The sequence below is a fragment of the Rhincodon typus genome, chromosome 26, assembly GCF_021869965.1.
Source record: "Rhincodon typus isolate 14 chromosome 26, sRhiTyp1.1, whole genome shotgun sequence".
In the NCBI taxonomy this organism is placed as follows: domain Eukaryota; kingdom Metazoa; phylum Chordata; class Chondrichthyes; order Orectolobiformes; family Rhincodontidae; genus Rhincodon; species Rhincodon typus.
This window is the reverse complement of record NC_063357.1, coordinates 9,962,627-9,988,452: the sequence shown is the minus strand read 5'-3', so window position 1 is coordinate 9,988,452 and position 25,826 is coordinate 9,962,627. Positions and strand designations below refer to the sequence as shown.

General features: G+C 41.4%; 1 protein-coding gene across 1 annotated transcript in view; it reads left to right on the top strand.

Moving 5' to 3' along the window:
- Positions 1-15,224: 15,224 nt before the first annotated feature.
- Positions 15,225-25,826, top strand: part of LOC109927199 (nitric oxide synthase, inducible) — a 19,156-nt gene continuing 8,554 nt past the window's right edge. The window contains exons 1-15 of the mRNA XM_020527138.2: positions 15,225-15,548; positions 16,227-16,278; positions 17,153-17,266; positions 17,595-17,743; positions 18,130-18,292; positions 18,401-18,492; positions 18,858-18,999; positions 20,185-20,324; positions 20,496-20,670; positions 21,502-21,603; positions 22,433-22,627; positions 23,325-23,407; positions 23,746-23,890; positions 24,132-24,236; positions 24,821-24,873. Of these exons, the coding sequence (XP_020382727.1) occupies positions 15,433-15,548; positions 16,227-16,278; positions 17,153-17,266; positions 17,595-17,743; positions 18,130-18,292; positions 18,401-18,492; positions 18,858-18,999; positions 20,185-20,324; positions 20,496-20,670; positions 21,502-21,603; positions 22,433-22,627; positions 23,325-23,407; positions 23,746-23,890; positions 24,132-24,236; positions 24,821-24,873 (1,826 nt within the window). The 5' untranslated portion in view covers positions 15,225-15,432. The remainder of the gene's footprint in view (positions 15,549-16,226; positions 16,279-17,152; positions 17,267-17,594; positions 17,744-18,129; positions 18,293-18,400; positions 18,493-18,857; positions 19,000-20,184; positions 20,325-20,495; positions 20,671-21,501; positions 21,604-22,432; positions 22,628-23,324; positions 23,408-23,745; positions 23,891-24,131; positions 24,237-24,820; positions 24,874-25,826) is intronic.

Below are 25,826 nucleotides of genomic sequence, written 5' to 3'. Positions count from 1 at the left end.
GGTCTATGGGTCAGGAAGTCGAGGATCCAGTTACAGAGCAGGGAGCCGAGACCTAGGTATCAGAGTTTGAAGACGAGTCTGTTTGGAATTATGGAGTTGAAGGCAGAGCTGTAATCAATATGTAGTAGCCTGATGTAGGTATCGTGCTTATACAGGGATGAGTTTAGGACCAGGTAGATGCCATCGGCTGTGGACCTGTTCCAACAGTACGCAAACTGCAAAAGATCAAGCCAATCTGGTAGGCTGGAGTTAATGTGAGCCATGACTAATCTCTCGAAGCACTTGATAATTATGGAAATCAGAGCATGGGCATGCTGCATGATTTTTCTTTGGCACTAGGATGATGGTGGTCTTCTTGAAGCAGAAGATCATAGACTTCAGATCATAGCAAGGAGAGATTAAAGTTGTCTACAAATACTCCCACCAGCTGGACAACACAGGATCTGAGTGCACTACTTTCTGTACTCACTCCTCATACTTCAATTTCTGCTGGTAAGCTGGGAGGAGGAGCACAGCGCTGTGATCTGATTTTCCAAAATGCGGATGGGGGACGGAGCGGTAGGGATCTTTGATGGTTGTATAGCTATGGTCAAGGACGTTCGGACCTCTGGTGGGTCGGGAGACACGTTGATGATATTTTGGTAGCACATTCTTGAGGTTGGTCTGGTTGAAGTTATAGGCTACAATGAACAAGGCCTCAGCTATTCCGTCTCAATATTGTTTATAGCATCGTATACTCCATCAAGTGCACTCTTCACTTCCACATAGGGTGGGATGTTGATTGCCGTCAGGATAGCGGAGATAAACCCATACAGCAGGTAGTCAGGACAGCACTTCACTGGAAGATATTCTAAGTCTGGGGAGCAGTAACTCACCAGAGTCACCACGTCTGAGCTCTGATTACTGCCCCCTGCCTTGCCTCGCCAACGATGCCAACTGTCCATCCAGTGAACTGATAAAGTGAGAAAACTGGGAGCCTCAGTTTCTCTTTGCCACATTTGAAACTTTTAACAACTTAGCTGAGACAGTTTTGAACCTCTCTCTCTCTATATGTCCAAATCTAAACAAACAATCCCTAACAAATGAAGAGCCAAGTTAAAGACAGTGGTCGCTAGGATTAACAAATCATTGAATCCCATGCCCCAAGCTGTTTTGGAATAACAGAAAGGTCTGTTGATGCATAATACCTTGAGCTGGGGTGGGCAAGGGGACAACTTAGTTAGTTGTCCTGTCCATTAGCTCGAAGGATGTGGGCAAGTGACTGACAACGTCAACTTCCAGCCACTAGAAATGGAGTATGTCAACAATTGCTCAGAGTGTGGGAGTTCAGATTCCCTTTGTCATAGTGAATCAACCTTGTTGCATGTTGTGTTCACTATGAGTATCTACCACCCTGGGCATTAAGTAATAGCACATAAGTTGCAGGCTCCTTTCAGCACTAGTATGATTTCTAATTCCCAACACATTCCTGGAATTTCACTGAAGTAATAGATATAAAAATAATGAAAGGAAAGCTTTTTTCCCTAAGGCTCAGTTGATAGCACACCAGCCTCAGTGAAATAACGTTCTGCATTCAAGTCCCACTGCAGGACTTGAACACAAAATTCAATGGTTTGTGCTCCTGTTCAGTGCTGTATTGTTGGAAGTGCTTCAGTCAAATGAGGTGGGAAACTAATGCCCCATCAACATGTTCTGGTGCATATTGAAAAAAAAGGACCCCCTATTTTGAAGAAGGGCAGGACAGTATTACCTAGGGTCTTTGTCAATATATATATATTGCTGAATCAACATTGCCAATTTCATATTGCCGTGTAAATTGGTTGCCACCTTTTCCACATTACAACAATAGCTGCAATTCAAAAGTACTTTATTGACTACAAAGTGCTTTGAGATGTCCAGTTGACCTGAAAGATGCTACGATGTATAAGTGCAATTTTTCTTTCTGAAAGATTATATTTCAGGTGGGTGCTTTCATTACATAGTACACAACAGAGGAATTGCCAGAAAGAATAAAGAGCAAAATCCATTTGGGTCACCTTGAGCCATTTGGTGGTTGCATAATTCGACAGCACTGCACTAACTAATCTAACAATTAATCTAACAGACCTAGGTTTGAGATGACGAAGGTACCAGTGCTGGCAGACTTTAGAAACAAGTCCAAAATTACCTTCATTCTGCCAAGCACTTACCTACACTTGTACCAATTGTCCCAATCATGTCAGAGCATGTGATAAATATTACATAATTTGAAATTGAATGGATCAATAAAAGGAACGCTTGTGATGTAGTGGTAGTGTCCATACATCTAGGCTAGGAACCCCAGGTTCAAGTCCCACCTGCTCCAGAAATGTGCCAATAACATTTCTGAAGAGGTAGATTAGAATGTTTTTTTTTGTATGAACAAATAGGGCCTTGTAATGCAGTGGTAGTGCCCTTACATCTGAGCCTGGAGGCCTACATTCAAGTCCCACCAGTTCTAGAGGTCGGCTCAGCACTCATAGGTTTACTTTCTTATTGTCTCCGGGTCAAACTGAGAAATTCAGGAAGGGTCTGATTAAATCAAAACTTTCAGTAGTAACTTTCTTTTTTTATTCATCCACTGGATGAGGGGCATCGCTGGCTAGGCAGCGTTTGTTGCCCATCCCTAATTGCCCAGAGGGCAGTTAAGAGTCAACTACATTGCTGTAGGTCTGGAGTCACATGTAGGCCAGGCCAGGTAAGGATGGCAGTTTCCTTCCCTAAAGGACAAAAGTGAACCTGATGGGTTTTTCTGACAATCAGCAACACATTCATGGTCATTGTTCGATTCTTAATTCCAGATATTTATTGAATTGAAATTCCACCATCTGCCGTGGTGGGATTCGAACCCGGGTCCCCAGAATGTTGTCTGGGTCTCTGGATTAACAGTCCAGCAATAACACCATGAGGCCATCAAGTATGGCCCATAGTCTGGTATGGTCAGTTATCTCAACTGACTAAAAGATAATTATAAAGTTTGAACTCATCACTCTAAATTATTGGAAATGAATCACTCGACTCCCCATAGCTGTATCTGATGGTTGGCAAGAGGAAATGCCTGAGCCGCAGAGTTGGCAATCCAAGTGTGTGCTCAGAAAATTCAGTCAGGCACTTCCCATTTGAATTCTTGAAATGAAAACAGGCTGAATATCTACTAGTCATAGACTCACTGAGTTACAGAGTCAGCACTCAGCATGTCACATTCCACACCAACGCTCTGTGCAGCAATGCTTCTCTTTCGGAAACCCAAGATTGCATATGCCTCACTAACTTCCCTCTCAATATTCTGCACCTCTCCACAACGTCCTTCACCTTGGCACCCAGGAAGGCAGCACACAATGTGGGATTCACAGGACCTGGTGAGGGAATCCAAAACTAGAGGGCATAGGTTTAAGGTGAGAGGGAAAAGATATAAAAGGGACCTGAAGAGCAACTTTTTCACGTAGAGGGTGGTGCACGTATGGAATGAGCTGCCAGAGGAAATGGTGGAGGCTGGTACGATTACAACATTTAAAAGGCATCTGGATGGGTATATGAATAGGAAGGGTTTAGCGAGATATGGACCAAATGCTGGCAAATGGGGCTAGATTTATACAGGATATCTGGTCGGCATAGACGAATTGGACCGAAGGGTCTGTTTCTGTGCTGTACATCTCTATAACTCTAATAGTTTCTGAAACAGCCTTCCATCCCCTGAAAATTATGTGTAAAGGCTACATTGCAATGACTCTCTGTTTCCCCTGTGGAATGGGATCATGGTCTGGACTACACTCCTTCAAAGTATTGACACGCCCAGCTGTTTCCAGCACAGGGTATCATTTCAAGACAGGTACGTCCCCAAAAACATTTCCTGCATTTCCTGCCTCTTTCTTTTCTTCTGGATTGCCACTCATCTGCCATTTTGAACTCTCTCTGCACCCACCTCCCAGGACATACAATCCAGAAAACATACTGCCTCCTTAATGACCACAACTGCCCGTCAAGCTTCGCAAACTTGAACTCAACTCCTGGAGACATTTCCCACATACACAGTCCCCCAACATAATGTGAATTGTCCAGATATTCCCACATGGCACAGGAATTGCAAACAACAGAACTCACCATGATCTAAAAAAATACTTCCCCTGATATTGAAATCCATCTGCAATGTGTCTACCCCTATTGCTAGCCCAATTGTGATCTATTGGAAAGGGAATAGCCCAGCCAGCGATGTCCATATCCTACGAATGAGTAAAAGAAGTGATGGTAGAAAAGAACAAGAAATAAATAGAGAATTTACGTTCTTTTCATTTTCCTCCCACCTTTTTTTTGTTTTCTTCCACAAATTGCTCCTTTACTCCATCTATGCTCGTCTAATTTTTTCTTTCACTCTACTTTTTTCACCATTTCATTCCTATTTTCTCTTTTATCTCTCTTTTTTCTCTTTTGTTCATTCTCCTATGCTTCCCTTTTCAATCTTTTCTTCCACTGTCGTATTCTCGTTTCCTCCTCTTTCTTGTCTTCCGTTAATTTGTTACTCTCAATCTTATCTTTCTCTCCTGTTATCTCTTACGCCTTCCTGTGCTCTTTTCCTTCATTTTTCCTGTAGAATTCTTCTTTCTTCTTCTTCCTATTCTTTCCCTCTACTTTTCCTTATTCTCCAATTTTCTTTCTCGTTCTCCCTTTCAACAGATCATCTTTGAGCTAGTACAATGGGCAAGTGAGTGGTTATTTGGACATTTTTCAGAGAAGTTTGAGGTGATGCATTTTGGCAGAAAAGCTATGGAGAGGAATTATTGACTTGATCATCCAGTTCTAAGGAATTTGCAGGAACAGAGGGAACCTGAGAATTCATGTACATTGATCTTTGAAAGTGGCAGGACAAACTGAGAAAGTGATTAGCAATGCAAATGGGATTTTAGGCTTCCAAAGTCGAGGTATTAAGTACAAGTACAGGGAATCTATTCTGAACTTTTTGTAAAGCTCTGTGTAGTTCTCAGCTAGATTATTACATACAGTTGTGGACACCAGACTTGAGGGAGAATGTGAGGGAGTGAAGGGGTTAGACAGAATTGGTCACAAGATCTGGGAGTTTAGATCCCAAGGTTAGGCTGAGAAAAGCTGGTGTTGTTCTCTTTGGAACAAAGAAGACTGTGGGTGGGTTTAATAGACTTGTACATGGTTATGACAGGCTTAAATCACCTAAACAAAGGAAAACCCTTCCCACTGACTGATAGTACAGGAAATAGGGGACGTAGGGCAAGGGATACAGAGAAAATATGAGGAGAGGCGACCTCATAGAAATTTATAAAATCATGAGGGGGATAGATTGAGTTAATAATAGTTGTCTTTTCCCTAGGATGGGGGATTTCAAGACTAGGGGATACATTTTTAAGGTGAGAGGAGAGAGATCTCTAAAAAGACATGAGAGGCAAATTTTTTACATAGAGGTGGCTCGTGTGTGGAATGAACTTCCTGAGGAAGTGTTGGATGTGGTACAACATTTAAAAGACATTTAGGTAAGTACATGAATAGGAACGGTTTTTAGGGATATTGGCCAGGGAGCAGAGAGATGGGACTAATTTTATTTTGGGATTATGTTCAGCACGGACTGGTTGGACCGAAGGGTCTGTTTCTGTACTGTATGAATCTATAAGAGGTGTTTTGGGCAGTGAATGGTAATGATTTAGAACTTGCTGCACATGACAACAGTGGGCACAGAAACAATCAATGGCCTCAAAAGGAAATTGGATGAGTGCTTGAGGAAATAAAGTTGCAGGGTGAGACAGATTGAGCTGCAAATTGGGATTGGCTGGTTTGCTCCATGGGGAGCTGGCATGGGCTTGATGCATGGACTCCTTCTCTCCCATAAATGACTCTCCAACTCAATCCTGCTCTTTCTCTTTTCCCTTTTTAATCTTTGTTCCTCCTAACACTTTTTTCTGCTGTTCTGGTCTCCCATTCTCCCCTATTCTTTCTCTTTCTGTTTTATTGTCCTTTACATACAAACATGGGAATTAGGAGCAGAACTGGCCTCATGGTCCCTCAAGCCTGCTAACCCCATTCAATGAGATCATGCTGATCTGGTTACTCTGCCATTCCACCTACCTCCAGTAACCTTTCACCTCCTTGCTCATCAAGACTCTACCAAGCTCTGCCTTAAAAATATTTAAGGATTCACATCCACTGCCTTTGGAGAAAGAATTCCAAAGATTCACAACTGTCTGTGAGATAACATTTTTCTTAATTTCTTCCTTAATCGAGTAGCAAACTTTAATCAATAATCCCTTGTTCTGGATTCCTCCACAACAGGAAACATTATTACCACATCTATTCCCTTTCTATTCTCTCTTTTCCTTGCGCATTATTTAAATCCTAACTTTAAATTTATATCTCCAACATAAAGTAGCCTCAGCTGTCTAATTTTGTCTTTAGTTGACCTATGGCTGATTTTTCGATAAATAGTCACAAGCAAGTAATGCAACACTGTGGAGTTTTTGAGGTCATGTCACAGAAGAATTGACAAGCATCAGCTGACATCCAGTTATTGAACGAAAGTAAATTGATTGTGTCATCATCCTGTGTCCATGCAGCTTCATCACACAATGGACAAACCTCCTGAGACCACAGTTCCTATTATTAAAAATATTTACCAAAAAAGGGAAGAACAAAAATAGAATCTTTGCCAATGATTGACTTTTGGTAAAAGTTGTCTAGATGGTGTAATTTGCTCAATAATTTAACTTTTTTTTTTCTCTGATTGATGTCACTTCCTTCATTCCTCCCCAAAAATGGTGGACCAATTGTCACGGCATAGTTCTATATGAAAAGTCGATGTCACCAAAGTTGATAGATTCTCATGCTGGACAATGAGATGTTGGAAAGCCAACTGATTTTGTTGAAAGATCATAACGGGCACCTAAACCTGTTCCCAATAATGTCTACCAACACGTGCTCTGGAGCAACAACTAAAACATTGATTTGTGTAATGTCCAAATGTAGGGACACATCCCAAGATGCTTCACAAGTGGCATTATCAAATGAAGATTGGCACAGAGTTAAAATAGATGATAAGCATTTTAGTCAAACAGGTAGATTTCAAGAGGATTTTTTTAAGAGAAGGGAGGAGTGAAAGTTTAGCAAAGAACTTGACACAAATGCAACGTTTTATGAGTCCATTCAATCTCAGCCACCAGGAGGCCAAGTTTCTTCAAGTGGGTCCTCACAGACTGGTTCACCACTGAGTGCTCATACAAAGCTAGCACTGCACACAATAGCTGCAGATAACAAGGTGTGGAGCTGGATGAACACAGCAGGCCAGGCAGCATCAGAGGAGCAGGAAAGCTGGCATTTCAGGGTCTGGACTCTTCTTCAGAAATGATAGCTGCAGCTGGCCAGTTAACAATTTAGTCTTAGCGTCAACTGTCAAATTAATTTGAACCACGAAACTGCAGATGCCCAAAGCTGGCATACAGACCAACAAAGTTGTAGATTATCTAAATAACTCACAGTAATTTATGAATGGTTAGGATCTGGAACGTTCAATCACAGCTTGCAAAAGAGACAATTGGCTTGACAGAAAAGCACATTGCAGGGCTACAGGGAAAATTCAGAGTATGGCAAATGGCAAATTGCATTCTAAGATTTTTTTTTTGCATTCACCCACAAGGACAAACAAGTAAAACTAAGAAAAGTAAAAAAGGCATGAACTGTAGGATTTCAGCCTGACTTTACTTTCTGAAGAATGACACAGAATTGACTACAGAGAAATAGCAATTTGGCCCAACTGGTCTACACCAGCACTATGCTCCAGCCGTGCTTCCACACATGAATATTCATGCACCCTATCAGTACATCTGTCTATTCATTGGGCCCTGTGGCACAGTGGTAGTGTCCCTATCTCTGAATCAGGGTTCAAGTGCTATCTGCTCCGGAGGTCATGTCTGAACAGGTGGATTAAAAGTATTTATTCTTCTGTTCCTTTCTCATTATGTGCTGATCTAGCTTTCCCTTAGATGAATTATTGCTACTTGCCTCAAACACACCTTGCAATAGCACGACACACATTCTTAGCATTCCCTCAGAAACGAGGCTTCTCCCGAATTTTATTGGGTTTATTGGTGTCTATCTTATTTTCATGCCCCCTGGTGTATGCACTGACATTTAACCTCATCAATTTGTTGTGTCCCTCTCAAAGGCAGCAGAGCCTAATGATACCTGACACCAAGAAGGTGCAGAGAGAGAGAGACAGTACACCTGTGTACTGCACTGTACATGTGCCTGGCCAATGTTGACAGACTGACTGCTTTTCCTTGCCAACACATAGATCAAAGTTGAAGCTTTATGAACCACCGCCAGAACAGAATGCTGAAAATCTGAGCTAATGGTCTGGACGAACAGATGTTTTGACACAAATATGAGGAGAGAAAGATGAAGGGTCTCCTATTCCAGCCAATTTGTCCTTCTCCCCTTTCCTGCACTGCTTCCAATTCGATTGCACTGACAGACATGATAGTGGTCACAGAGGGCTCTGTCATGGTTCTCAGTCTCTGGCAAATTAGTCAGAGCCTGTTCACTTGCAAAATGATCATCCTGACAAGGTAATGAGCACTGGGCACACGGCAACACTCCTACTTAACTATATGCATGCTTCTGAGGTTGCAATGATATCTCTCTCCTCTGGCTCAATTCCCAAGCCAATAAATTGAACAAAAATTCAAAGTCAATGCTCCGTGGCAGTAGTAAGGAAGCACTACGTTGCCAAAAGTGTCACTGTTCAGATGCAATGTTAAGTTGGATCCCTATCTGCCCAGTCCTATAGCATTTCTCTGAAGAAAGGCAATGGTGGATATTTCATCCTGGTACCACAGCCAACATTTATCCCGCATCTAACGTCACTAAAACACGTCATATCTGGGCCGTATCTCACAGACAGGCAACTGCTGCATGCAATTATGGCTGTTGTGTTTGCTTCATTATCCCAGACACTCTAATCTTGAAGTAAACACAGAGACTGCTGGAGAAACTTAGCAGGTCTGGCAGCATCTGTGGAGAAAGAGAAACAGAGTTAATGCTTTAGGTCTGGTATGAGCCTTCCTCAGAACCATTCCTGGAGTGTCTGCTTTCTGGGGGCTGGTCCTTGGCTATTAATGCTTCATCCTGGTGTGAGAGGTGACCCTATGGAGGTTTATAAAACCATGAGGGGCATAGATAGGGTAAATAGACAAGGTATTTTCCCCAGGGTGGGGGAATCTAAAACCAGAGGGCACAGCTTTAAGGTGAGAAGGGAAAGATATAAAAGGGACTTAAGGGGCAACTTTTTCATGCAGAGGGAGGTCCGTGTATGGAACGAGCTGCCAGAGGAAGTGGTGGAGGCTGGTACAATCACAACATTTAAAAGGCATCTGGATGGGTAAATGAGTAGGAAGGGGTTCTGATGAAGGGTCTAGGACCGAAACGTCAGCCTTTTTGCTCCTATGATGCTGTTTCGCCTGCTGTGTTCATCCAGATCTGCACCTTGTTGTCTAGGGTTTAGAGGGAACTGGGCCAAATGCTGGAAAATGGGACTAGATTAATTTAGGATATCTGGTCAGCATGGACAAGTTGGACCAAAGGGTTTGTTTCTGTTCTGTACACCTCTATGGCTCTATGACTCTATTTGCCTTGACAATTTTTGTCAATCTTCGCAGAAGAGTTAAATTGGACTTGAAGTATTATCACTTATTCAACTTCTCTTCTGTGCTAGCCTGCCATGCATAATTCCCTCATTTACCTACCCTGTTCATCTCTCTCTCTCTCCACCCATCTGCTTACTCCTCATCCCCCACCCGCCAACATTGTCTTCAGCGTTAATACCAATTTTTCCTAGTTGCTGTCAGTTCTGATGAAGAATCACTGGACTTGAATGGTCAACCCTGCTTTCTTCCCACTGATGTTGCCAGACCTACTGAATTTCACCAGCACTTTCAGATTTCAGGTTTTTGTTTCAGATCACCAGTTTCCACAGTTCTTTGTTTTATTTTTCTGTTTCTCTCTTCACAGACACTGCCAGACTGGCTGCTTTTCTCCAGTACTTTCTGTTTTCATTTCACACCAGTCACTGAATGTCTGTAAAGTTCCTTGGGATTTCCTGAGGTTGTGAAAAGTTGTTTAAATGCGAATTCTCCTTTTATTTGGCTGACTGCTGATGTCATGTGGTATGAGAAATCTTGTGTTTACTGAATGTCATCGGCATTTCTGTTCAGAGATGTGTCAGGGCCTGTGAAAGGCCCGGTTTCTGATTGAAGGTGGGTTATAACAATTCCCTACAGCTGGAGGAAAGGTTTGCCACTGAACCAGGAGCAAGAGAAGGTCTAGGTTTCATCACGTTGCATCTTGCGCCCTCCAGTGGCTGTACTTGCCATGGACAGACAGTTCAAACAGGTATAGCTGGAGGATCAATGGCTTTGAGAGAAATTGAGAGGCAGGAGACAGAAATACCCTGTCCGTTGACCAAGGCAACCCTCTTTTCACTTCCTTTCGCATGTCAGCAAGAAAAACGACTGCTCATTAAATCCAAATGACAACTCTTATGAAGTAAGGCAAGGCAGTCTAGAAACAATTATCAACTCATTTCAATCAGGGGCAAAAGCTTGACTGAGGTCAACTGAATGACGGCTCCTCAGTCTTTGAGGCTGTTACTGAACTACTTTAGAATTAGGTTTCATGCTCATCGCATTAACTTAGGAGCATATTCTTCGAGTTATGAACTTAAAACATTTTTAAGGTGTAATCTGTTCCTGGACAAATTAGTCCATTGCTTTGGATTTGATTCAACATTCTGAATGAAACTCAGGATCTTCAAACTTACAATCTTGCCTTTTTTAATACTCTGTTTTTGATAAATGTGAATTGACATCAAAGGGGTAGTTTGACTAGGCTGTGGCTGAACTGGTCCTTTTCTGGGTATAAATAAAGGCTCAGAGGAAAGGTCACAGTTCCACCACCCTGACTCCCCCAGTCCTCACACCCCACTGCAATCAGGCTGAATCTCCCACCAGGCCCATATTTTCATCCTCAGGACTTCAATTCATTTTAGTTACTCGGTAACAGAAACATCCAACACTATAGCTACACATTTGACCCATGCTTCAAATTCAACACGATCTTGTTTAGGATTTGGCAAAGAAATAAGATGGACTTACACAATGCTACTCACCACATCAGAAGCTATTCACAGCTGACATTGCTATGTGGGCAATCTCTGGCGATCACTTTTGCACACAGGAAGATCCCACAGAAAGCAAATGATACTATTTCTGTTTATTTATTCTCGTGGAGATGGGTATGTTGGCTCAGAGGCTAGAAGAGCTTCCTATCCTTTCTTGAACAGTATGATCTATAGTGTCTCTCCAGAAAGCCGACAGGAACTCACAGCAGCATCCCATCTGAAGAGCTACACTCACAGGGGTTTTCAACAGAGCAAAAGGTTTGCTCTTCTCTTGGGTAACTTGGGCAGAATCAAGTTACAATGTGAGTCATCCATCTGAATTACCAGCTGAATTGTAACACCAAAGTTGGGAAGGATAATTGAAAATAAAATGTAATTTATTAAAATATCATTCACAGACAAATTAACCAAATATATAACCAGGAAACTTGAAGTGCTCTTTATTATGGTCACTCACTAGGTCACAGTCCTGGACCTCCCTCTCTACAACATCAATGTGGGTATCCCATTGCCATATCAACTACAATGTTCAATAAGACGGCTCCCCTCCATGTTCCCAAGGACCATTAAAGATAAGCATCAGGTGTTGATCTTACCAGTGGCCCCCACATTGTGGTGAACAACTATATTTGAAAAATGTATTCCTTTATAACCAAGGCTATATTTTTCATTGTGGCTGTCAAATTTATCAGCTATACGACAATGACCAGGTAGATTCCGGTTTGAATCTGCTGTCTAAACAAAATTAAATGATCTCAAGTTAGAGCAGGGATAAATGTGAATCATTCATCCTGAACCTGGATTAGGAAATATCCCAATTAAGTAGTATTCCCGAGACTCATGATCCCTAATGGAAATTATATAAGTAGTAGAATTAGAATCAGCTGTGATGTGCCTGAGACCAAAAGGAAAGAAGATTTCCATTTTGCTCGTGTCTATCACAACCTCAGGACATTCTAAAGTGTTGTAAGGCCCATGAAGTAGTCCTTTGGGCTGTTGTAATATAGGAAGTGTCTCAGCAAGCTGCCAAATACATAACACCAGACTAGAAATTTCAAATTAGTGATGTTCATTGAGAGATAACTATTGCCTAGGACACCAGGGGTAACATGACTACTTTTTCTCAATGGCACGTTGGGATTTTTACATCTGAGAAACCAGTTGGGGCTTTAGTTTTACAACTCATCTGAGAGACAGCACCTCTAACAGCAGAACACTCACTTACGACAGACTCTAGATCAGATATTGCAGTCCCCAGAGTTTGAACCCACAACCTGCCATCTCAGAGGTAGGAAGGCTCACCCATTAAGCTGGAACACAATCAAAGATTCTACAGAGACACAGTAGAAAGGAGGAAATTGGCAAGTGGAGAATAAATGCAGCCTGTATTCAGTACATCAGTGTTGTTGATGTTTGAAGGGTGATTCAGCCAAACCTCATATCCTGCGGGAAAGTCAGAGGAATGGGACAGAAGGAGATTGCAGGTCTGATTCCCCTCCATAGGCAAGGGCCTCTGTTGCATAGAAACATAGCAACAGAGGAAGGCCATTCAGCCCATAAAGTTTGTTCTGTCAGCTAATTAAATCAGGGGTGGCCTGTACCATAATTCCACCTCACTGGCATTGCTCTATAACCCATCACACTTAGGTCGAACAAATATTTGTCGACCTCAGCTCTGACATTTTTCAATTGGCCAACAGCCTCAACAGTTTTTAGGAAGAGAAAGTTATAGATTTCCACTGCCTTCTCTTTGTCTAAAGAATGTAATTTTATGGCTACACCCCACTTTGAACTCCTTCCTTGTTGTCAATCCATCCTCAACTATTACTGACATGAAACAGTGCACCACTTTCCTGTTTCTTTCCACCACGGCACTGCTAAAATTTAGAGCTTCTCATTTCAATCTGGTCACTGGGACATGCGCAATATTGGCAAGATAACATCAGTAGAGGACCGGAAGGAGTTCCCAATGGTCAGATATCTCTGGAAGGACCACAGTACTAAATGTACTTTTGGGTCGGGCTAGGGGCATTTATTCTGCACTACCCACCGTTCACTTTTACCCATCTGACTGAACATATTTAAAAGATTTCTAAATCCTGTCACAGTGCCCATTGTTCTGTACACACAGAAACACAATCTCATTGCTTCATTGCAACATGCAATAATCAGGCTCTGGATTCCGTGCCTCATTTTCCAATGATTGCACTCCCTGTCCTCAGGATTAAAACTAACCATGAAACTCACACGTCAGCCTGGGTTCCCTGAAGTATCTGATCTCCAGAGGAGATTGGAGTGGTCGTTCCAAGTGGGAAGTGAGGGGAAGTGCGGTACTGCTGAGACATACGGCTGAAGGATCAGGAGAAAGTACACTTTGTGCTCATTGTCCGAAGCTACTCTTAAAGAATGAGCATGAGCAAGGCACCAATGCATGGTGTTTGTACAGGTTCTGCCTTCAAAAATGAAGCGGATGTATAGGGATAAGGAGGAAATACTATTTTTGTATTTCAAACTTTAGCCTAAGAATATCAAATTCAGGAAAAACCGCATCTGGTTCACTAATGTCCTTTAGGGAAGGAAAGTGCCACCTTTACCTATTCTGATCTATATGTGACTCTAGACCCACAGCAATGTGGTTGACTCTTAACTGCTCTCTGGGCAAGTGGGATGGGCAATAAATGCTGGCCTAGCTAGCAACGTCCTTCATCCCATGAATAAATAAAAAAATTGGTTTAGACACTATTTAGTTTATTAAGTGATTTAACATTGCAGAGGTGTTGCACTCAAGTCAATTCATTGTAAAACTGCAATGATTTTCAGTGATTGTGCTTGTTCTTTTACACTGGTGTATATAGGCTGCTTTCTCATTAGATCTGCAAACCATGACTAATCCACACTTGTTCTCAGTCAGACTGTCAGGTAAAGGGAAAATTTCCAGTGAGGCATTTCCCCAGCAACAGGACGAGAGGGGCACACAAAGTATCACTTGGAACAGTCCTGTAAGTGGCTGCTTTGCCATTGTGATTGGGTAATGTGCACATTTAGGCAAGTGGAGAAAAACTTGAGTCTGTGTAGCCAATGCTCCCTCATCTTCCCAAGCAACTCAGTGACAACAAATTACATTCAAGAGAATGTGGCTGCTGCTCTGTCAGCAAGTGGACAGGCATTGGGTACACATCAAGATCCCACTAAACAGAAAGCTTTTGATGGCATTGATTTGGGCAGTGAACGCTGGCCAGGCATCTGGGAATTCTAAACAAAAAACAAAGAATTACAGCTGCTGAAAATCCGAAACAATAACCGAGAGCCCTAGAGAAACTCAGCAGAACCTGCTAATTCAGAGGAAGAGATTTGCTAGACTGGAAACATGGGCCCTGCTTTCTCTCCACAAATGCTGTCAGACCTGCTGAGTTTCTCCAGCACTTTCTGTGTTTATAACCTGTAATATTAACAGTGTTTCTCTCTCTCTCTCTCTCTGTCCAGAGGTGCTGCCAGACCTGCAGAGTTTCTGCAGTGTTATCTGGGAACTCTACCCTACAAAATAGGTGTCAGGCAATCTTTAATGTTCACCGAGCGGGAGGTGGGAGAAGGTGCCACTGTCCCTCAACCCTGGCACCAGAATCAGCAAAAAGAGGTCTGTGTACTCAGGTGACAACTGAGTCGGAACCAGCTGGGAGCGCTGGAGTTCTAGAGGCTTTGAGATCTGAACGTCTTTCCGAGAATATTAAGTTATTTTCGAGGAAAACACGGGTAGCCGTGTATGATGTCAGGGCGCTAAGAGAGAAGGGGGAGGTCTGCTTACACAGGCTGAGCTAGGGAAAGGTGCCCACTCATTCGGACTGCACTGAAATGTTGCCGTGACGCGGAGTCTGTTGCAATCGGTGACGGTCTAACATTTTTTTAGCCAGGAAGCTTGTAAATAAAGCTGGGGATTTTCCTGAATTGCAGTTCACCGGTCTGGCCATGTTTTGCATAAAGGAAGGTGTTACTCTTGGGACGTCTCAAGCATAAAAAGGCGGCACCAGTGGCGACCTCTATACAGTTGGAGTCAGTGATACCAGCACTGAACTTTGAAGGCACAACTTTAGCGGTGCAAGACATTCTCTGTTTTGTTGCTGTTGCTTGTCGTTGTTGAACGTTTCGTTTCTCGTTCGTTAAAGGAGAGGATATCAAAAGCAAAGCCTCTTTCGTTTTGGGAAATAGAATAAAAGAGAAATCGAAGCAAGATGCTGTGTCCTTGGACTTTTCTACAAAGACCCAGGTACAAGGGCAAATATGATCACGGAGCGAAGTCGACAGTGGACCTGAACAACAATGAAATTGACACCAGCAAAGAAAAAAGGTACAGTTTTAAATTCAACTTAAGAACAGTCCTGAACCCTGTTTAAGAGAACTTAGTTTGTAAAGACAGCGCTCCTCGCTATAGCCACAAGAGATGCTAAACCCTGGTCCTGATAAGTTACTTTTAAAACTGTTAACTTGTTACAAATGTGACTGCAGGTGTTGACGAGACAGGGGGCAATAGATTTGAGTTTTTATATGTTGTAGGTTTGCACATTTAGAATGTTTTTATACCCAGGAATAAATATTTAAAATCGTTCTAATTATTAGAGCACCAGTTCCCCACCTTTGTTTATTTTGATTTAGGCAATGTGTTTCATGGGCACACGCTGAGCTATCAGCTGTTAAAACAAACTCTGGGAGCGAGTGGGAGTGAACTACCGTTAACGCGTTTCTCTGAACAGCTGCAGTTTTTATTGTTTATCGAATTATTTGATAAATTAGTGACTCACAGCTCACGAAACGACCTGGGCTGAACGAAAATAAACTAAAAACCGATATTTTAACGAACCATTTCTCTTGTTTAAAACATTGTGCCCCCTCTGAGTTAACCAAACAGGCGCCTCTCAGATAAACTCTGCTTTTTATTTAAAAAAATCACATAATCACAGAAAAGTGTGCTCAGAATGGCAAAGACCCTGTCGTTTGAGATAACGATCTTATATGATTCTCTCTCCAGCCTTGCCAATGGACGTATTCCGAACTTTAAGACTGACAGAGCGGGCCCTGAGGTGAGTGATAACTTGTTGCTGGGTTTGATGCAAAACAGAAATTTCGTTCGCAAATAGCGCCCAGTTCGGACTCACTTCAAATGGACCTAATTCGTATGAAAACTCTTTTAATACCGACTAATTGAAATGATAAGTGACAGCATCAGAATTCAAATTTTTAGAAATTAGCAATTTTAGATGTAGGTAACTGAAAATAGACTGCATTTTAAGGTATATTTCTGCACTGCCCAGCTTATTGATATTTATCCCTGACGCTTCTGGGCCTGAGTTCATAAGACAGAAGGGATTTATTACAAAATATTCACAATACTCATAATGGCTCCACATCCCAGACTATAATAAAACAAAGAACTAAGGATGCTAGAAATGTTAATACAAACAAGCACAGAAATTGCTGGAGAAACTCAGCAGGTCTTGGTAGGAGATAAGAGTTCACGTTTCGAGTTAGCATGACTTCTTCAGCTCTCCAGCGATTTCTATTTTTGCTTATTCCAGACAGTTCCAATTCGGGAAAAAGTATAATTTTCGAAACAAACAGGAGAGGAGAGATATATAGACCAGAGAACGAATTCGTAATTCAATCCCCGTTTTAATGTCATGCAATTACTTTTAAAACTATCTGTTCCATTACAACCGGCACTGCAAGAATTCTCAGGGGCAGGCTGTATGAACAGATTTAGATTTTTTTCATGTTATAAATTTGTTTCTTTAGAATAGTCTTGTGTGTTTATACAGAAAAGATATTTTATTTAAATCAATTACTTTCTAATTATTGTAATATTAAATGTCCTGCTTTCTAAATTAAGGGTTGTGGCTGCACTCTGATTATTTACACCAACTGATTGTGTTTCTTGTGTCTATTATTTGCCAATAGCCAATTCCCGCGAAAGGACCCATGCGTTGTCCTTATGCCCCTAAGTTTGTGAAATTGACGAACATGGAGAATGGGAGCATCTTGCAGGATACCCTGCATCAAAAAGCAGTCAGGGTAAGAACCGTTCAAACTTCCTTCACCCAGTACTGGGCTAGACATTGTCAACATAGCCGTCCTCTGCTTAACTAAATCCTGCATCTGTTGTGAAAAAAAAAGTTAAACTGGGGGCTAAAGATATTCATCTTCACCCATGGGACAGTCCATTGTCAATTGAAAGTAATTTTTTTAATGTACATTAAAGATCAACTCTACACAAAAACAAGTAACAGGTCCTAATCCCTGTTTGAGAAGAGAAATGTAGAACCAAATCACAATATTTGAAAAGATTTTGTTTGCATGAATATGATGTGAACCTACATCTTACCCTCACTGTCTGCTTTAGAACATGCCGTGCCAGTCTTCCTCCTGCAGGGGTGCTCTAATGACCCCGAAAGCCATGACCAGACAAACCCGAGACAAGCCTGTACCACCAGAGGAAATCCTGCCTCAGGCAATAGACTTCATCAAGCAATATTACGAATCCTTCAAAAGGTAAGTGCAGCGTTATTCTCAATGCATGGAGTCACCTCTCTCCTGGGTACTGGTAATTTATCTCCTGATTTCCCCCGATCGATGGGGACGTGCAGGGCTGAGACCCTGTGGCCACCGTGTACAGGCAACATGACAGGGCACTTAAGACTCTATTCCGGTGGAACCTGCACTGGTTCTGTAAGGTTTGACCAATTTATAAAGGCATTTTTCTTATCTACCTGGAGATTTCAAATTCATTTTACAGGAATACCACATGAAATATGTTCCAGAAACTTGCTTATCAGATCAGATGCACGTTGTGTTCTTACATGACCTGTCAGTATAAGTGTTGGGATTGGGACAAGCCTCTGGGTTAATCACACTGATCTTCCTCTTCCCACTCCTAGCCCCAGAATCGAGGAGCACCTGGCCCGAATCGAGGAGGTTACCAAAAGCATCACAAGGACGGGCACATACGATCTGACCTACGAGGAACTGGTGTTCGCAACCAAGCAAGCCTGGCGCAATGCCCCTCGGTGCATTGGCCGCATCCAATGGTCTAATCTCCATGTAGGTAGCCTTCCCTTTCTCACGGTTACTCCCAAAGTTCTTCGTTTCTTTTCCCCTGGCAAATGAAACCCCCATCAACATCTGACATCTACGTCTGTGTCTCTGCAGGTGTTTGACGCTCGGAAATGCACCACTGCGAAGGAGATGTTTGAGCACATGTGCACCCACATCAAGTATGCAACCAATGATGGAAACTTAAGGTAGGAGCCAGGAAGCATTCTCATTCTGTTTGTTTAGAATACCTAACATTGTCCTTAAAATGACCCTGTGTTAATGCTGGGGAGCTAAAACATACATTATTAATCACTCCTAGTGGTACAGAACTTGAATAATGTCGAGAAAAGATACTTGTTGTCAAGGGCTCTCTATCTTGCAGACATCAGGACACAAATGCAAGAATACCAAATCTCAATAATAATCGCATGAAAAAATGAGTTTATATAGAGCCTTAAAGGACTTTGCAAAGTGCCTTACAGGCAATGCAGGACAGTTAAAATGTACTCATTTTGTAATAAAGGAAAAATTTTTATTTTTCTTCCACTCACTGGATAATTTTATTCTGTAGATCCACCATCACCATCTTCCCTCAAAGGACTGACGGAAAACATGACTTCAGAATTTGGAACAGCCAGATAGTCCGTTATGCAGGGTACCAGTTACCCGATGGCTCTATCATTGGAGATCCAGCTGGAGTTGCATTCACACAGGTAAACTATGAAGCTCTTTGCAGTGTCTGGCATTATGTCCAATAGATGAAGTTTACTTTCTGTCATTGCAGTAAGTTGCTAAGAAGGCCACACATATGTCACAGTCAGACAAGGAACTTAAAGTCATCTTCAGCCCTTCGAAATCTGCTCCCATTGATTCATAACTCCATTAGCAAATGATGATCACAAGATCATCCAATCAATAAGAACTAATCTAACTTATAAGAAGTGGAGGGGTGGTGAGTGGAGGTCAGACTGAGAATTCTCTCTAGCAAATGGAATGGGTTGGCAGATTTGAGTTAAAACTGAAGATGTTAGAAATAAGGAAAGATTGGGACAGTGGCTTTTAAACAACAGACACTTTAGTTGTGAAGTAAGTTTACAGGAAAACCCATTGAAATAGATAAATAAACAATATGGGACAACAAGATCATCTTGCAGTGAGAGCCCAGAGTGCAGGAGATGGTGTAAAAGAATAGAAGGTGTTCAGATCTACCAAAAAAAGGCAGGCTTCGTTAGATCATTTGTTTTTCATAAAATTCAAATATTGTTATGTTCTCACAAAAATTACCCTTGGGATCCTATAATTAATTGAAAGAAGGAAATTAGATAAACAATTAAAATGAAAAATACTGCAGGGCTGTAGGAAAAGATCAAAAATGTTGGATGAATTGTCTAGTTCCTTCAAAGTGGAGTCACAGGCGCAATGGGCCAAATAGCCTTGTTTGATGCTACAGCATTCTACGATTCATATGTTCATTCTACCACAATGTGTATGGACAGGATTCCCCCACTGAATGCTGTACAATCCCCACGTCTTCAATAATGCAGCAAAATACCATGTTAAAGCAATACTAAACTACATCTGCTTTCTATTGTTCACCATAGCATTATTGCTTTAGTTTCCATTTTTTTAGCAGGCTATTCAGCCCTCAACCCTGTTCTTCTGTTCGGTTAATTTATGGCTGATCTATAACTCAACTCCATTTTCCCATCTTTAATCTTTTTTGGTTGATACCAAAGCCTTTACTGTCCATTGTGGCTGTTTGCCTACAAAGAAAGAATGATTTCTAATGGGCCAGATGTATAATGTTAACGTTATGTAGCTTTGGCCAAATGTTCTTTATAGGCTACTGCAAGATATTGCTCAGCATTAAAAAAGAGTTGTATCTATCTTATTTTCAGGTGTGCATTGACCTTGGCTGGACCCCCCGTTTTGGTCGCTTCGATGTGCTTCCTTTAGTCATTCAGGCCAATGGTCAGGATCCAGAAGTTTTTGAGATTCCACCAGAGCTCATTCTTGAAGTAGAAATTGAGCACCCAAGGTAGGTTCAACTGTCAAACTTCCAAAAATTTATCTATACCATGGTCCCAAATCTATAATTCCAACCCACCTCCGTATGCCCATCTACCTGTAGAATAGGTAGATCATAGACTGGTTTAATATGCCACAATGCAATGATTCACATGACTAATACTTCTGCTTGTACCTGCAGGTTTGATTGGTTTAAGGAAATGGGTCTCAAGTGGTATGCTCTACCTGCTGTGGCCAACATGCTGCTGGAAGTTGGGGGTCTGGAGTTTCCTGGGTGTCCTTTCAATGGCTGGTACATGAGCTCTGAGATTGGTGTTCGAGACTTCTGTGATGTTCAGCGATACAATGCACTGGAGGTATGGCGCCCAAGTTAGCTTTGATCCATCAGCTACATAAGAACATTTTATGATAGTCAATTTAAAAGGGTACTTTATCTCATTTGATTTCTGTAAACTGCTAAGTGATTGTGTATGATAAAGAAGCTTAAAATGAAACAGTTAAGAAATAAACCATCATTATTGAGCTCTTTCCCTCGTGCACCCACTATAGCCTGTCTAAAATCAAGCTCCCCTTATTACAGGAAATACTACCGATTTTAAACTCAGGCCTCCGGTAGTTGCCCATATACCAGTCAGCAACTGAATACAGAGCATCCTCCTCCAGTTTTCAATTTGAGTCACAGCCTCTTATTCAAGACCCAAAGTAAAGAGCTTCAGCAAAGTTAAAATGAGTACGAAACAAGATGAGATTCATTAAAGGTCAGATTAAGTCTGGCTTAAGTTTTCAAAAATTCTTGGGAAAGAAAGAAAGCATGAGAGAGAGAGAGAGGGAGAAAGAGAGAGCCAGATTGGTTTGAGACAGCAGGAAAGTGTGAGTAGGAGGAGGAGGCAAAGACTCTATTTTGACTGCAGTGGAGTAAAGATGCAGAGAGAAGGCAAACATGGAGCTCAGCAGGAAAGAGATCATGAGATGCAGACAAAATGCCTTACAACTAAGTAAGGGGTCAGAAGTGAATGATGTTCACATTGCAAAATTGTCAGGAACAGTTAGCAAAAGTTGTTAAAATACATGACTAAATGTGACCTCTTTGTACATTAGTTAGGCAATCAATGTAAAAAGTTGAAGTATTTGCAAGGTTCTCTTTTTTCACATTTGGTCAAAATGAATTCCTTTTTGTTGGAACACAGGAAATTGGTAAGAAGATGGGATTAGAAACAAACAATCTGGCGTCTCTGTGGAAAGACCAAGCGGTGGTGGAGATCAATATTGCTGTGCTGCACAGCTTCCAGGTGAGAAGAGAATAAAGATGATGAACTTCAAGACAATTTTATTTTAAAAGCAGCATGTTGCCATTTCAGATACATGCAAACTTGACACATTCAGGACACTCTATCCAGACTGCTGTCCTATTAACAAAATGATTCAGTAACCTTTTAGAATATTACAATTTTTCACCACTTAATAGCAAAGCTATTCAATTAATAAAGCTTATGAGCATTTCACCTTTTAGTGGGATTTCGCTGAGGCTGATCCAGAAGCAAAATTGACTTAAAATTAGAACTTGGATCATTTCTTTAGGGTACATTCCACTATGTTCTCCTGATTAAAGGTCCAGATTCAGAAAAAATTGGAACCAGTATTCCCTGGTGGCTTTTCTAGTGGAAAATACTAGAAGAGCCATACAGAAATAGGGAGAAACAATTACACAGTGATTGACAACACAGACATTGTGAGTAGAAGAGAAGGAAATCCATGATTCCCTTCAAAAGCATGAACTTTTCCAAAGAAAACTGCCAAATTCCTACATTTTCCCTTGACCTGATATCACACAACCCAAAGTGTTTAACATTTGTCTTCAGAGACAATGCTTTGCATCATGAAAGTAGATGATGCAAATTCCCCCAAACCACTATTGACCAATTCATATAGTAGCCCCTTCATTGCTCTAGGTGTTAATATACAAAATAAGTCATGTCATCTTAAAGGTAGCTCCCAGGGTTTGGTATCAGTACATCAACTTCACCTGTAGGTTTGTCACATGCCATCTGATTTTCCATTCATTCACTAGAAGTTCCCACAGCCTTGAGTTTTGAGCATGGTGCAATTTTTTTGTTCCAGAAAAAGAATGTGACGATTATGGACCACCACACAGCCGCAGAGTCCTTCATGAAGCACATGGAGAACGAGTTTCGGCTCAGGGGAGGCTGCCCAGGTGACTGGGTCTGGCTTGTCCCACCCATTTCTGGAAGCATCACACGAGTGTTCCATCAGGAGATTCTGAACTACATCCTCAGCCCTTTCTTTTATTATCAGGTAACTCCTTCCCTGTGATAAAATTCAAAGGTCAGGGGCCCAATTCTCATACAGTCATAGAGGTACAAAGCACAGAAACAGGCCCTTCGGCCCAACTCGTCCAAGCCAACCAAGCTTCCTAAACTGTAAAGGGAAATTGTGAAGTGTTGGCGAAAGGTTTTGTAAAATACAGCCAATGAAACAGTGAATTTCCACTATTCCCTAGCTGGTCTCAGTGGTTCCAGTATCACTGACATGTGGTTCTAGTAGGAAAAATCCTATATAGTTGCTCTCCACAGGTTAAGAAGGAAAGCAATAAGCCAAGATTCTTACTCTCAATCATCATTCCAGCCAGAAATGGGATGTCAGTGCACTCTGGATTCGGGGATTGGAGCACTGTTGTGTGATGATCCAAAGTTTTGACAAGGATCATTAAAAATGAATTCAATCCATACTAGGGTGGATGCTCAGTTGTTGTACATATTTAAGACTTAAGTTATCTTACTTTTGGACACAAAGGGAATTAAGGGCTACCGCGATGCAGTGTGAAAGCAGAGTTGAAGTTAAAAATGAGCCATGATCCTAATGAATGTTGGAATAAACTTGAGGGGCTCTCTCTGTTCTCTGTCTGTAACTGCAAATTGCAGAGAAACCAAAACATCCAGCTTTGAGACAGTATCACTTAATCTAACCACCTGTCCATGTCCTCTAATCGCAGGTTGATGCATGGAAAACACATGTCTGGCATGATGAAAGCCGGAGACCAAAGAAGAATGAGATCCAATTCAAACATCTAGCGACGTAAGTGCATCAGAAATATTCTGTCTTCTTCAAATGAATTTTCCCCAGCTTTCCTTTGCTCCGACTGTCTTCCAATCAAAACTCCCTACACAATATTTTGTAAAAACGTATTTGTTCCTAAGATCTGAAATCTTGCCTCTTTCGGCTGTTCAACCTTCCACCTCTCCTTCAGTGGTTTATGAGCTTCTAAACCCCAATGATTCAGTAACACCTCTTCTTCATTTGGTGTTATCTTTGCAAACTTCTTAAATGTACTTGCAACAGAATTGAAGCAACTTCAGCTCCTTTAGAGACATTAGCCAATTGTTAAAGATTAAATGATGTTGCTTTCCTTCCAGGGCAGCACTGTTCAGCTCCATTCTGATGCGAAAGACCATGGCCAAAAGGACAAAGGCAACAATCCTGTACGCAACAGAAACAGGAAAGTCAGAAACCTTTGCCAAAAAGCTGCGCACCTTGTTCAACGGCGCCTTCAATGTCAAGGTAAACAAAAGGAAGAAAGGCATGGTTGCATTTGTAGAGCCCCCTTTCACAACATTTCCCAATGCACCTTGTTCCTTTCCCTGTTTGCTTCAGTCATTTCACTGCTAAATCTACAAAACTGCAAGAACTCATTTAGAGCATTCCATTGTAAGATAGTTTAAAGAGCTGCCTTGTTGTAAAGTCATGTATTCATCCAGGATGGTCCTAATGGTTGTTTGGATGCAATGTTCTTTATTATCAGGTTGTCTGCATGGATGATTATGATCTGAATGACCTGAGTCAGGAGTCACTGGTTTTGATAGTGGCAAGTACCTTTGGAAATGGAGATTCACCTGGAAATGGAGAGGTGAGCAGCATGTTTTTGGAAGCAGTCTAACCTCTTGGCAATGCCTCAAACAACAGGAGCAGATTTGGTTAGTTGAGCTAAATTAATACATCCTATTTGGGCTTTGAATAAACAACATGAATCGTAATCGAAGTTCACAGTGTGTTATGGGGACATCAGTGATTACTAACACTGACGTCAAGCTGGATGCAGAACAATTGTGAAGACAGGAGGTGGGATCAAGGCTATGGATTCAGGAGGTTAAATCTTAATCATTAAAATACTTCACTATCAGGAGAATTGAGCAGAGAGGGACTTGCTGGGTGGGCTAGACAAGTGAGAAATTATTTTGAGAATGAGTACTAATCTTTCTGAATAGGATGAAGAACATTGGGAGGGAAGGGGCTGGAAAGATTAGAAAAGGCTAAAATGACCTGAAATGTACACCAGCAAATATGTCAAAAATAGGATTTCATATCAAGTAGGAAGTGAAGAGTAGTAAAGAAATTCAGGAGGAAATACTGTAAATTCTCTTTTGAAGAAAATCCCCCCTGAATGGTGCAGAGTCAATTTCTTCTATTAAAATGTTTGTTTTGTAATTACAGGTGTTTAAGAAATCCTTGTTTACAAAGAAGCCATTGAAACCATATACATTCAGGTATTTCACTTGGTGTCAATTTTGCAAATGTACTTCATGCTTGCATCAGCTTTGTTTGCTTAGGGGTTCTATCCATTGATAAATTAAGGGATTTTGTAGCCTTCGTAGACAATCTAGGCTATTTCTTCCTTGCAGTTCAAGTCTAGAAGTTAGAAATATCCCAATATCATGGGCAACATTTGTCCTGTCAACCAACACCTGTTCACATATTGTACTGCTGTTCTGTGGGAGATCGCTGCATATAAATTGACTGCACAACAGCAAAGACAGCATATCACAAAAGAATTTCTGGGTTAGTGAAACATCTACAGTTGTCCTGAGGCTGTGAAAACTGCTAAATAAATACATGCAAACATCAATTAAGTATGCCGTCAATTAAGAGAAATTCCATTAGACCTTAGTGTTGTTAGTTTATATTACAAATTAACATTAAAACAACCATTACTCGACAATTTGAAACCTGTTAAAAGGAATTTCATCTGTTCCTAAATGTGCCAGAATTTGGGGTAATGGAAATGTTGGAAAGAGTTCAGGATGGGCTGCTTCACTATTGGGTCCTTCATGTATCCCTGATCTGCCCATCATTATGAGATGCTAGGCTAATCTTGAACTGATTTCCTCATGCAACAAGTTACATTTGTTGACCATGTTGCTTGTTAGAAGTCCATCAGGATAGATAATAAAATAAAAAGACCCAACAAGACAATCTTGGCAGCCATAGCATAGACAGGTTAAGAATAGCATGGAAATATATACAGATATATATCCCCTTCTTCTGGAAGCTCAAGTGATTTAGTTTGTGTGGCACATGCTAAAGAGGTGGGGTGGATTGTAACTTATAAAATGGGCAGCTTGACATTTGAGAAAGGGATAACAAGGTGTAGAGCTGGATGAACACAGCAGGCCAAGCAGCATCAGAGGAGCAGGAAAGCTGACGTTTCGGGCCTAGACCC